The sequence below is a fragment of the Myotis daubentonii genome, chromosome X (genome assembly GCF_963259705.1).
Source record: "Myotis daubentonii chromosome X, mMyoDau2.1, whole genome shotgun sequence".
In the NCBI taxonomy this organism is placed as follows: Eukaryota; Metazoa; Chordata; class Mammalia; order Chiroptera; family Vespertilionidae; genus Myotis; species Myotis daubentonii.
In genome coordinates this window covers 85,164,477-85,177,837 of record NC_081861.1, presented here as the reverse complement: position 1 = coordinate 85,177,837, position 13,361 = coordinate 85,164,477, and the positions used below count along the sequence as shown (strand labels likewise).

The 13,361-nt window shown below is 38.4% G+C and overlaps 1 protein-coding gene across 1 annotated transcript in view; it reads right to left on the bottom strand.

Moving 5' to 3' along the window:
* The window catches only part of SYTL5 (synaptotagmin like 5), a 442,905-nt gene that overhangs the window by 23,784 nt on the left and 405,760 nt on the right, over nucleotides 1-13,361 (bottom strand). The window contains exons 15-16 of the mRNA XM_059678890.1: nucleotides 3,141-3,249; nucleotides 303-444 (exon numbers count right to left, since the gene is read on the bottom strand). Coding sequence (XP_059534873.1) covers nucleotides 303-444; nucleotides 3,141-3,249 — 251 coding nt within the window. The remainder of the gene's footprint in view (nucleotides 1-302; nucleotides 445-3,140; nucleotides 3,250-13,361) is intronic.

The window sequence follows — 13,361 nt, the reverse complement described above, 5'->3', positions numbered from 1 at the left end:
CAATAAAATTATATTAAACATAGAAAATCATACTTTCCCCTCCTTCAAAAAATAAATTGCCCATGAAAATTTACCAGTCATGAGAGTGAAAGTGGTGGGAATTCCTGAAATATTCTGGAAGCAGGCTGAAAGCTAGAAAAAGTAATTCCCTCTATACTCATATAGTTTTATATAGAAGAGTCAGCATTTCAGGGTAACTTTTTCCTTGTACATTTCAAATAAGAACATATCGCTGTCTCATGTATCACAGATAATTTCATTTCCCATGAGGTATCATCTAAAATGACCTAACACAAAATTACCCCTTCACAAAGCTATCTGAAGTGCCTCCTGACTTCACCACTGTCAAATTCTTTGCCTCTTTGATGAGCACTTCTAGTATTCCTCCAGAGAGTACAGGTGGTTTCTTCTTTCCCCTTTTAAAGGTCTTCTTTCCTGTGTGAGCTATCAAAATGAAAGGGAGAGAGAGAGAGAAAAGGAGGGAGAAGAAGAAGAAGAAGAAGAAGAAGAAGAAGAAGAAGAAGAAGAAGAAGAAGAAGAAGAAGAAGAAGGAGGAGGAGGAGGAGGAGGAGGAGGAGGAGGAGGAGGAGGAGGAGGAGGAGGAGAAGGAGAAGGAGAAGAAGAAGGGGAGGAGGAGGAGGGAGATAGATCATGAGTTCCATTTAAAAATTTACTAAAAAATACTAAGATTTATTTCATTTACTAATTGAATCAGACCTTAACACATAGTTACCTTTTTATTAGGTTTGGTGAGAACACTTAAGATTTACTCTTTTAGCCAATTTCAAATATACAATATAATACCACTAGGTATAGATACCATGCTGTACATTAGATCTCCAGAACTTATTCTGCCCTAAAGTGAAAGTGTGTACCCTTTGAGCAACTTCTCCCCATTCTCCCCTTGCCCAAGCCCCGGATTACCACTGGTTTACACTCTGCTCCTATGAGTTTGACTTTTTTTAGATTTCACATATAAGTGAGGTCAGACAGTATTTTTATCAATTTCATCTCCATAATGCTGGGGAGGGGAAATAAATTGTATGCTATGATTCTAAGGCCTTCCAGGGTTTGCGAGGAAATCCCCCAGAAAGATACATGATCTTCTTTGGGGGCAAACTTCATTTGAGGTTCTGTATCACTTTCCAACTATATATGAATTTAAGCTAAGGTGGATTGTATTTTGATACAGTGACCACAAATATTGAATTTTCCAAAACTACAGTTTCACATTAATAATAATAATATTTCAGATTGCAGACTTAAGTATGGAACAGATATCTTAATATTATTGTATATTTTTCCATGTATTGATTTAATTTATTTTTACTCTGTTGGATTTCTTCTAGATAGGTCTTTCATTTGTGTTTGTTGGGAAAAATAAACAAATAAATTTAAAACTTTAAGTACTACCCTGCAAAGTATCTTTTCACAGACTATAAAAGAATAAAATGCAAATGATCCTGAGAGTTGCCTGAGCCACTTTCCTGCTCTCATTGGAAAATAACTACAATGAAAACCACACACAAGCATCAAGACTCTAAAAGAGAAAAGTCCATAACTCTCTTCTTTGAAATTTTAGTCTTGTAAATTGTCATCTCCATGCGGGGCCAATTCTTTATAAGGGCTATAGCCCAGGCACAATTATATTTTTGAGTGAAAGAACACTCTTTCTACATCCCATCTATATATATTAAAGCCTAAGCGACTGTTAAGACCAAACGACCAGAATGACTGGAACGACTGGTCGACCAGTCACTATGACGTGCACTGACCACCAGGGGGAAGACACTCAATGAAGGAGCTGCCCCCTGGTGGTCAGTGAACTCCCACATTCAACCTCCCATGGCCCCTGCCCCCAGCCAGCCAACCTCCCATGGCCCAGCCCCCTGGCTGGCTGACCCTCCGATCGAACCCGAATTGGGGGCTGGTCAGCCAACCTCTATTGACCCCTCCTCCTGGCCGGCCAAACTCTTGCAGCCCCTCCTGTGGCCCTTCCCCCTTGCTGGCCAACCTCCTGTGGCCCTTCCCACTTGCTGGCCAACCTCCCATGGCCTCTCCACCCTCCCCACCAGCCAACCTTCTGTGGCCACTCCCCCCAGCTGGCCAACCTCCCATGGCCCCTCACCCTGGCTGGCCCCCCAATAGGCCTCAATCACCAGACAGACCAAGGGATCGCACCAGTGCAAGAATTCGTGCACTAGGCCTCTATTTTCTATTATAATGAAATGTGCTCAACATGAATAATAACCACCACCACCTTTATTTAGTACAGTTTTAAGCAGTTTCATAAATGAACCTACAGTGGGGCCTTGACTTACGAGTGTCCCAACTAACGAGTTTTTTGAGATAGGAGCTGTCTCTCGGCTGACTTTTTGCTTGGAGTTGTGAGCTAAAATTCGGGTTATGAGCCAGCTTCAGATACCCCACCGCTAGTTGGCGCAGCGAACGTCACAGTGAACGCCACAACATCAGCCCAGCATCACGTGTCTCACTCGTTCACTTTTTGATTTGACATATGAGTAATTTGAGTTATGAGCTCCGTCACGGAACGAATTAAACTCGTAAGTCAAGGCCCCACTGTATTTAATCCTTGCAATGTCCTTATAAAGTAAGGAAACTGAGGCCGAGATATAGTAAGTTACTTACACAGGGTCACAATGAAGAGGGTGATAATGAATGGAAGGATAGAGGAGACTGCCTATAGGAGTTGATGGAAGGAGAAAAGCAAGAAGGATTTAAAAGTTGATTCCATCTGGATTTTTCCTTTATATTCTGTGTTCTAGATCAGCACTTCCTCAAGACTTGCTGGGTAGCTGTGAATGTCATTACGCCATACAGCAGCTATCTATACCTCCCCTCTCTGCAGACAACCCCCCCCCCCCGGGAAGATCCTATATCTCTGGGACTTCACAGAAACAAATGTTGCCATTAAGACTGGTTTCTATGTATGAACTTAGAATCCCATACCGTTCTCCATATATAGTACATCTCAACTCTCCTCAAAAGCCAGTGACACCTAACCCTTTACATTTCATGTGTGTAATGCAAAAGTAACATAGTCCAAAGAATCTCTGATCCCTATTCTCACACTTCTAGAACAAAATGTTCTTGATTAAAGGCATTTATTTTTACTTTACCTTGAAGTTGTCCTGGTGGGAACATCAGGTATTCATCTGGGGGAATATATCGTAGAACAACTGTCAGCTCTCCTTTGTATTGAAGGCCAATATCAGTAGATAATTCCATCTGGCCAAGAGAAGACATATAAAAAGTGAAAATGCTTGTTTTGTTATTTTGTAGCCCATGTTTGTACAACATTTACTTGGTGATTTAAATGTGAGAATCTATTCCCATTCAACTATGTTATCACTTAGTGGTTTAAAAAATGTCTTATGTATGAGAAAAGAGAGGCTGGAAACTCTAAGAAGGCATTTACATATAACTTTTAACATTAAATTAAAAAGAATTTGAGAGGAGTTGTGTAACACACATTTGGTCAGTTAATAGATAATGAGTGCCTGTGATGCATTGAGGACTGGACCATCACTGAACATTCATACAGTTTGGGGTATGAGGCAGGGATAAAGATGTCACTGAAGATAGCCTCATAAGGTACTGCTTCCTGTCTGTCCTAGATGTCCTAAGGCTCTCATAAGTGACTAAGAAGGGGAAAGTAAGCAGTAATGCTTGATTCACATTGGGCTACCAGCCACCAATTATAATTCACATCACTAAAATTCAATGTGGAAAAACTAATTCACTAAAACATTGCTGGTGGAAATGTAAAATGGTGTAGTCAATCTGGAAAATAGTTTGGCAGTTTCTTAAAAGACTAAATATATAACTGCCATACAACCTAGCAATTGCACTTGTGGGCATTTATATTAGAGAAATAAAAGATTATATGCACATAAAAATCAGTCCACAAATATTTGTATCATCTTTATTTATAACTAGTAGCCCGGTGCATGAAATTCATGCACATTAAAAGGGAATTAATTAGCGGAAATATATTAATATTGCTGTTTGCTCTTTCTCTATAATAGAAGTGTGAAAGATGAAAGGAAATTGGTAAAATGTATATAAAAATAATATATATTTTTATTAATAAATAAGCAGTAGCAAAAGGATATAACCACAGAGGCATAATATAAAAAAGACAAACACATGATATAAAAACAACAGTGATGCAAACAATGACTGATAAAGTGATTAAACTTATTCTACTATCACCCTGAACATCAAAATAAGAGTGAAAACACTTTCAGAGTGCTTTACTAATTTCTCTTGTGCTGAAGTATTTAGAACTTTAACTTTAACATCACATGCTCTTTGAACTCGAGAGAAAGCAACATATAACTGACCATGTGCGAAAACGGGTTCAGGTACTAATATGCCTGCTCTGTCTAGAGTTTGTCCTTGTGATTTATTAATAGTTATCACAAATGCTGGCATCACGGAAAACTGTTTTTGAATCAATTTAAATGGAAGGCCACTGTCAGATGGGGCCAAATCAATTATTGGAATCAGAACAACCTCTCCCTCTGCAGATTCTGTTAATACTTCAGCTTTGATAATGTTAGGTTGTAATCTTTTGATAATAAAACTGGTACCATTACAAAGACCCCATTTACTATTAAGATTTCTCAATAGTATGATGGTTGCACCTACTTTCAATTTTAATTTATGACACAGCATTCCCAAAGGAGTAATACTATTAAGAAACTCGATGGGAAAATTTTCCTTTTCAGCATCATCTGTGGAATCAACAGAATCATCACTCAAATATATGTGAAAATCTCCATCGAGTATATCCAAAATTTCTTCATTTACTTTTTGAACATGCTCATTTTTTGGACAAAGAATTGCAGGTTTAGATATATTTTTAATATTATCTATAGATATCGTATTTCCAAAGATAGCTTCAATAATAGATCCATTACAAATCATTTCACAGGAGATTTCAATAATATCCATTCCTAAATGAAAACTGCTATCATTTGCCATCTCCAAGTTTTACTAACCATTCACTATAAGCAGAATCATCTGATCTCATATTTGTTGTAAGAGACAACTTTCTGAAACATTCCCAAACATTGCAGTACTTTAAACTCATTTGTACTATGGCCGATCACATAGCATGTGGTACAATACTGAGACATTGTCAAAAATCTCCTCCAAGAAGGAGAACTTTCCCACCAAATTCAACATTCAAATTTCTCTTAGTAATCTGTCTATGGTGTTTATAGCATGACTGGGTGCCATGGTGCATTCATCAATAATGAGAAGTTGGGCCTTTTTAATAGTTTTAGCAACCTCACTGTTAATTTTGAGGCTAGAAATACAAGTTTCATTTAGTGGAATGGGTAATTTATATTGGGAATGAAAGGTGCTTCCATCGAGAAGTAAATTTGCAGCAATTCCTGTAGACGCTGTGGGTAAAACAGTACTACCACGACCTCTAACATAATGTATTAAAACTTTATAAAGGTACGCATCCATGCTCCGAGGGCAGGTTCCTGCCTTAAACCTCGCCCTTACCAGAAACAGCTCAGGGAGGGCGCAGCTGTGGCTAAGAGGACCCAGGACTTAGTGTGTCCACACTCTGAGGGCGGGTTCCTGCCTGAAACCTCACCACCCTCATGGGAAACAGCTCAGGGAGGGTGCAGCTGTTTCCAAGACAACCCCTGCAGGACTGACCTCCTTCCATTTGGTCGAGCCTCGGTCATGCTGTTACACCCAGGGTTTTTATATAAATAGATAGTAACCCACTGGAAACTACTTAGATGTCCTTCAAGAAGTGGATGATTAAATTAACTGTGATATATCCATACCATAGAATACTACTCAGCAGTAAAAAGGAATGACTATCGATATACACAACAACTTAGATCTGTAGAAAAGTATGCTGAGTTACAAAAAGACAGTCTCAAAAGATACACACTATAAAATTTCATTTATATGACATTCTTAAAATGATAAAATAATAGGTATGGAGAACAGATTAGTGGTTGCTAGAAGTTAGGGGTGGGCATGGCAGGAGGGAAGTGGGTATCATTATAAAAGAACATTAGGGATTTTGTGATGATGGAACTGTTCTGTAACTTGGCTGTTTGGTAGATACACAAAGCTACACATGTGGTAAACTGGCATAGAAATAAATATATAAGCACACACACAAATGAAAATTGAGGAAATCTGAATAAAATTGATAGGTTATATCAATGTCAGTATCTTGACTGTGATGTTGAGGGAAACTGGGTAATGGCTATATAAGATCTCTCTGTATTACTTATTATAACTTTATGTTGAACTATAGTCATCCTAAAATCAAAAGTTTAAATGAAAAAAATGCAAATCAAAACCATATGTTCTGTAGGCCTCCCCCTTGCCACTGAGTCAACTGAACTTTAATTCTTCATAATTAGGGTAAGAAAAGTAATGTACTTTCTAAGAATCTTCATTAAGAAATCGGACTCCTTAGTACTGAGCCAAGAATGTGAGAACTACTCTCTTCTGAGAGAAGACAGACTGAAAAAATTCAGAAACCTAAAAATTCACAGCAAAGCCAGAAGCTGTTCAAGCCTCAGGAAAAAAAAAAAAAGAAATAAAGAAAGGAAGACCAAAAGGAATCCTTGTCTGACTGTCTTTCCTTTTTAATATATATATATATTTTACAGAGAGGAAGGGAAAGGATAGAGAGTTAGAAACATCAGTGAGAGAGAAACATAAATTAGCTTCCTACTGCACACCCCCTACTGGGAATGTGCCCATAACCAAGGTACATGCCCTTGACTGGAATTGAACCTGGGACCCTTCAGTCTGCAGGCCAATGCTCTACACGCTGAGCCAAACCGGTTAGGGCTTTCTTTCATCTTGATTGTGGTAAAACTTATTAGTAAGTGTGGGAAATCATTTAAGTATTTTATTCATCCATCTTACCAGGGGCAAAAATGAGATTACATGGTGAAACACTCTTCATCTAATATTTAATCTGATTATTTTAGAACGAGTGCTTTGTAAAGGACTTCTCATTGTTTTGAAGTTTCAATAAATTTTGGTTCATGAGAATGTCATAAATGAAAAATTATAATGGATATTATGGCAGATTCAAAAGGTCACTACTTTTTTGATACTGTAGCTAATGAGAAGTGGGGTGTTTGTCCTTTATTTTTGGATCTGAATGGGCTCTGTGATTGCTTTGACTGGTAGAAGATAGCAGAAGTGACAATGTGCCAATTTTGGGGTCTGAGCCTTAAGATTAACAGCTTCTACTTTATCTCCTAGAATAGATATTCTTGGGATATTCCCTCTGAAAACCCATGATAGAGGCCATGCCACATGTAGGTGCACCTACTGTCAGGGCTGAATTCCTAGCTGGCAGCCAACATCAAGTTTGAGACAGCCACTTGACCAACTTGGTCAACCTTTAAGATAACTTCAGCCTTACTCTCCCATCTGGCTGTAACCACATGAGAGACCTTAAATGAGAACCACCTAGGTGAGCCCAGCTACCTCACAGAATGATGAATGATAATAATAAATTATTATTTACACCACTAAGGTTTAGTGTAGTATTTTTGTACACGTGGGAACAGGCTCTATTTGCTTTTGGCTGAGACCTTCGGGTGGGAAAATATGTTGGTAGAAAACAGTGATATGTGCAAGTGTCACATACTAATATATAATGTATTAGTAGAGATAAAAACTTGCATTATTGGTGCCTGGACAGTATGGCTCAACAGCGAACCAAAGGTCACTAGTTTGAATGTTGGTCAGGGCACATGCTTAGATTGTGGGCTAGATCCTCAGTAAGGGGAGTGCAGGAGGCATTCGATCAATATTTCTATCTCTCACTCTCTCTCCTTTCCTCTCTCAAATCAATAAAAACATGTGTATTTTTAAAAATGTGTATTATTGGGATTTATTAATGTTTCATTGGTTTTTAGCTTAAAATATACTGGTGACTTTATATAAATAGAGTCTTCAAATCTTGTAAAATTAGGAAACAAGAAATACGAAGTCCTGTAGCTTCATAATCACATACAAAAGAAAGCCAAGATGGGGGAGTCACCTTGCACTCTGCACATATCTAATGCTTAGGGGCATTATTTTTTTATTATTGCAAGGGAATTCTAAGGCACCATGCTCTCCTTCTCAGACAATTCATTCTCAGACAAAAGTAGCAGAATTACATTCAACCAGCACATATGAAATGCCTTCTTGTAGTAATTCTTTTTAGGCATTTTGTCAAATGGTGAAGGGATACCAAGACACAGACCCTACTTTCAATGAGTTTTCATTCTATCCAGGACACATACAGGAAGAAGCCCTATCATTGTCCTTATTTTTTAAAACATATTTTTATTTATTTTAGAGAGGAAGGGAGAGGGAGACTGAGATAGAAACATCAATGATGAGAGAGAATAATTGATCAGCTGCCTCCTGCACAACCCCTACTGGGGATAGAGCCCACAACCTGGGCATGTGCCCTGACCATGAATTGAATTGTGACCTCCTGGTTCATAGGTCAATGCTCAACCATTGAGCCACTCTGGCTGGGCATCTTGTCGTTTAACTGATTTATTAGATTATTTAATGCTCTCCATTCCCAATGAAGAGCAGGCTTCTCTCTACAAAGACCATGCATGTCTGCGCTTATCATTTGAACTGCATGCTCATCAAGAATCAGCTGCACGATTCTGAGAAAACAAAGTAGGTGGGATCTCAATACCAGATATCAAGCTGTATTACAAAGCCACTGTTCTCAAAACTGCCTGGTACTGGCACAAGAACAGACATATAGATCAATGGAATAGAATAGAGAGCCCAGAAATCAGCCCCAAACAATACACTCAATTAATATTTGACAAAGGAGGCAAGAACATACAATGGAGTCAAGATAGTCTCTTCAATAAATGGTGTTGGGAAAATTGGACAGATACATGCAAGAAAATGAAATTGGACCACCAACTTACACCATACACAAAAATAAACTCAAAATGGATAAAGGACTTACATATATGATGGGAAACCATACAAATACTAGAAGAATCCAAAGGCAACAAAATCTCAGACATATGCCGAAGCAATTTCTTCACCAATGCAGCTCCTAGGGCATTGGAAACTAAAGAGAAAGTAAACAAATGGGACTACATCAAAATAGAAAGCTTCTGCACAGCAAAAGAAACCATCAAAAAAGCAACAAGAAAACGCACTGTGTGGGAAAACATATTTGCCAATGTCATATCTGATAAGGGCCTAATCTCCAAAATTTATAGGGAAGTCATACAACTTAACAAAAGGAAGATAAACAATCCAATCAAAAATGGGCAAAGGATCTAAATAGACACCTTTCAAAAGAGGACATTCAGAAAGCCAAGAGACATATGAAAACATTCTCAAAGTCACTAATCATCCCAGAAATGCAAATCAAAACAACAATGAGGTACCATCTCACACCTGTCAGACTGGCTATCATCAACAAATCAACAAATGACAAGTGCTGGCGAGGATGTGGAGAAAAAGGAACACTTGTGCACTGCTGGTGGGAATGCATACTGGTGCAGCCACTATGGAAGACAGTATGGAGTTTCCTCAAAAAACTACAAATGGAACTCCCATTTGACCCTATGATCCCACTTCTAGGAATATATCTCAGGAAACCAGAAACACCAATCAGAAAGGATATATGCACCCCTATGTTCATAGCAGCACAATTCACCATAGCTAAGATCTGGAAACAGCGTAAGTGCCCATCATTAGATGAATGGATTAGAAAACTGTGGTACATCTACACGATGGAATACTATGCTGCTCTAAAAAAGAAGGAACTCTTACCATTTTCAACAGCATGGATGGAACTGGAGAGCATTATGCTAAGTGAAATAAGCCAGTCAATGAAGGAAAAATACCACATGATGCCACTCATTTCTGGATAATAAAGACCATTATAAACTTATGAACAAAAATAGATACAGAGGCAGAGCTGCCTCGAACAGACTGTCAAACTACAGCAGGAAGGCCGGGGAGGGTGGGAGGGCAGGAGGGGGGTGGGTAAGAGATCAACCAAAGGACTTGTATGCATGCATATAAGCATAACCAATGGACATAAGACACTGGGGGGTAGGGGAGGCCAGGGGATTGTCAAGGGTGGGGGGAGGGGGGAAAGGAGACATATGTAATACTTTTTGTAATACTTTAAGCAATTAAATAAATATATATTAAAAAAATAAAATTCTCTCTTTATCATTAAAAAAAGAAGAAGCAGCTGCATTAGTCTCCCAAGCTCTTTATGCCAGGTGGGTATCTTTGTGGTTCTAATTGTATAATTTAATAAACCAAAGAGTTCAAAAAGTTAGCTGTTACTATGAAAATTAAATTGAATAGTTTAGAAAAGCTAAAGATTTTAAAATAAATTAGCTATTGGGCTCAAAGCTATAAAATATTAGAAAAAATATGACTATTTAGAAAGATTTTATATTTGTTTTGCTTTGAAAGTATTCTTAAATTCTTGTTTCCCTGTGGAGTAATTAAAACTTGAAGCTGTTGATGATGATTTAGAAGGGGTAGAATTTATTCCAGAAAGATTTGACAGAATTTTAATAACTGAAACCATGCTCAAATAAAATGAATTGTTCCTATATTAAAAGACTTGAAAACAAATGCACATTTACTTAAGTTAAAATAAACATGTAAGAAATGCCTTAGAAATGTGTTTGTATGTGTATGTTATGTGACTTTATTAATAAACCTACTATTAGTTCTGATTTCTGGGAGTCTTCTCCTAGGCTTCTACTACATAGCAAGCTCAATGTCATACAAATGATGACAGTTGCTCCAATTAAGTACAAATAAACCACTGTGGGAAGAAAAAGAGTAATCTAGATTGGATTAGGAGAGATGATGTCAGATGAAGATAGAGTGGAAAGAAGGTTAGTCCAGGTCAAGAAAGCAGTATGAGCAAAATACAGTGGAAACTGAGTAGAACGTGTATAAGAAGTAAAATAACGTCAGGTGTGGTTAGAGGTGTGTGTACAGGAAAATGGTAGCAAGGAAGATGCAAGCAAAGTGTCTACTCTGGGTTCCCCAGAAGACCTTAAGACATGAACTTATGTTAGAGTGTTTTACTAGGAAGTGTAGTGGAGAAGTGGGATCAGAAAGTGAAGTGAGACTCACAAGGTTGTAATATCAGGCAAAAATTCATGAAGAGTAACTTTTGCTCAGTCCCACAGGGAGATCTATAAACAAGACAGAGCACCTCAGAGCTGGCCCCATAGGAGGCAAGGGAGTGAGAGTGATTGTTCCTTCTGCCCTCAATCCCCGGGAGACTTAAATACCCAGGCTATTCTGGCTTCCCATGCCCACAGATCAAACCCACTCCAGCAGCCTACAAAGACTGAGAGGTGTTGGTTGGTGGGAGTGGAAGCCATGGACAGCCAGGTATGCATGGAAATGGGGATATGGGAAGAGCACCGGCATCCTCCTTTGTTTCAAAAGACTGGGCTATATCAAGAGAGCATTGAGTGCCAAGGTGAGGGTTAGGATTTATTCAAAGTACATTAAAAGTGGTCGGGTCTCTGAGCAGGGGTGCAGTATAATTAGTAATACCCATTATCTTCTGGGTTGTTTTTTTGTTTGTTTGTTTTTTAAGAGGGAGCCACTTTTCATCAGAGTAGAAATCAGAGTTCTCAGTGCATTTACAGGTCTAAGATGGGATAATAAATTATAAACCAATGTCTTACTAAACTGCCCAATAAAGAAACAGCCTTTTAGCTAGGTATCAATTCCACAGGAATTTACGTTTACTCTCTACCTGAAGGCAGAACAGAGAAATTTTCCTTGGAAAACCACTTAAACTGGCTGTTGATTTTCAAAGGTACTTGTATTTATAATAGCGTCTCTGGGAACACATGAATGGTAATTCATACTAACAAGCCCTTCTTGTTTAACTACCTAACATGCCTTTCAGTAACATAATGAATTATATCTACTAAGCAATTCCATATCATGCAGTAAAATGGAAATTATACAGTGAAACTACTTTATAGTATGTTTGGTATCTTGAATTCTTTCTGGGTCTGAAATAGCTTCTTGACTGGCATAGTGCTGTAAGACCTAACTAAAACAAAGGTAAGTGTTAAGGGGCTTCCACTAACACAGACTCAATAAGAAGTAAGAGACTATGTCTTTCCAGTATTCCCCACTGCGAAAACATATCTGTATTTCCAAAAGCTTGGGGACTATCAATTCTGATCCTCTATTACTAAGTAAATTAGTTCCAGTAGCTCACATTTCACCTCCTCAGCTGGATAATCTACAAGAACTATCAAGTCTCTGGGGCTGCTCAAATAGCAGCTAATGAAGTGACTACTGCATTAAAATGACTGATCCAAGAGATTGAGAATTAAGTGAAACTTCTGATAATTAATCATCACACAGAGCGCAGCTCAGCCTGAAGATGAGCCACTAATGAAGTGAGACGCAGCATACCAAGCAGGATACCCGCCTTCATTTTTTCCCCACCTTCATTTTTGGATGTAATGCAAACCTGCAGCCTTTCCTCCATATGTTTCAGAAGAAGCTTGGCAGAGGAAGATGACACGGATTAGTGACACTAACTTAATATTGGGTTCTCCAGAAATGAACTCAAAGATGAGGATTCTTATACAAGTGACTAAGGAAGTATTCTCAGGATAATCCAGTGATGGGGTGGGAGAAACAGGTCAGGGAAGAGAGGGATCCAGGCAAAGACAGAGACTGATCCAGCAGAAGTGCTCTGGAATATAAGTAACACCTTCAAATTTTTCCAACACTAAGTAAGGGAATTGAGTTTTCAGATCCCTTCCTCCACCCCACCTATCAGGTGTTGGTTAAGAGTTGCCTTATTGCAGGAGATCCATAAACTCCAAAGAATTTCTGGCTCTTTGCCCATGTGGAAAAAGCCACAGTAACCCGAGGATAGTTTTCTAAAGAGAGTTTCAGGTGGAGGTGGTTGGAGGCAAAAATTCTAACAAACTTGGTGAAAGGAATCCAAAGTCATTTGGCAGAGAACCAACTGAGTTCAACAGATATTAAACACAATCGGAACTTTTCTACCTTGAGCAGGCTCAGAGAGATGCTTCTCCTTATGGTATTAGAAAGTAAAACCACTCAATGGCAATGTGAAAGTAATTACCTGGAAAAGTTGTTACCTGAGCACAGAGGATACTCTAAGCTGATTTCCAAAGAACCCCAAATATGCTTTAAAGTTAAATTTATGGTAAATAAGTTGATTTTATGTACTAAAATGCATGTTAATCATCCTTCATCTATGTAATGCATCATATGATGCCTTAGACATTTTCTATCTATGATTC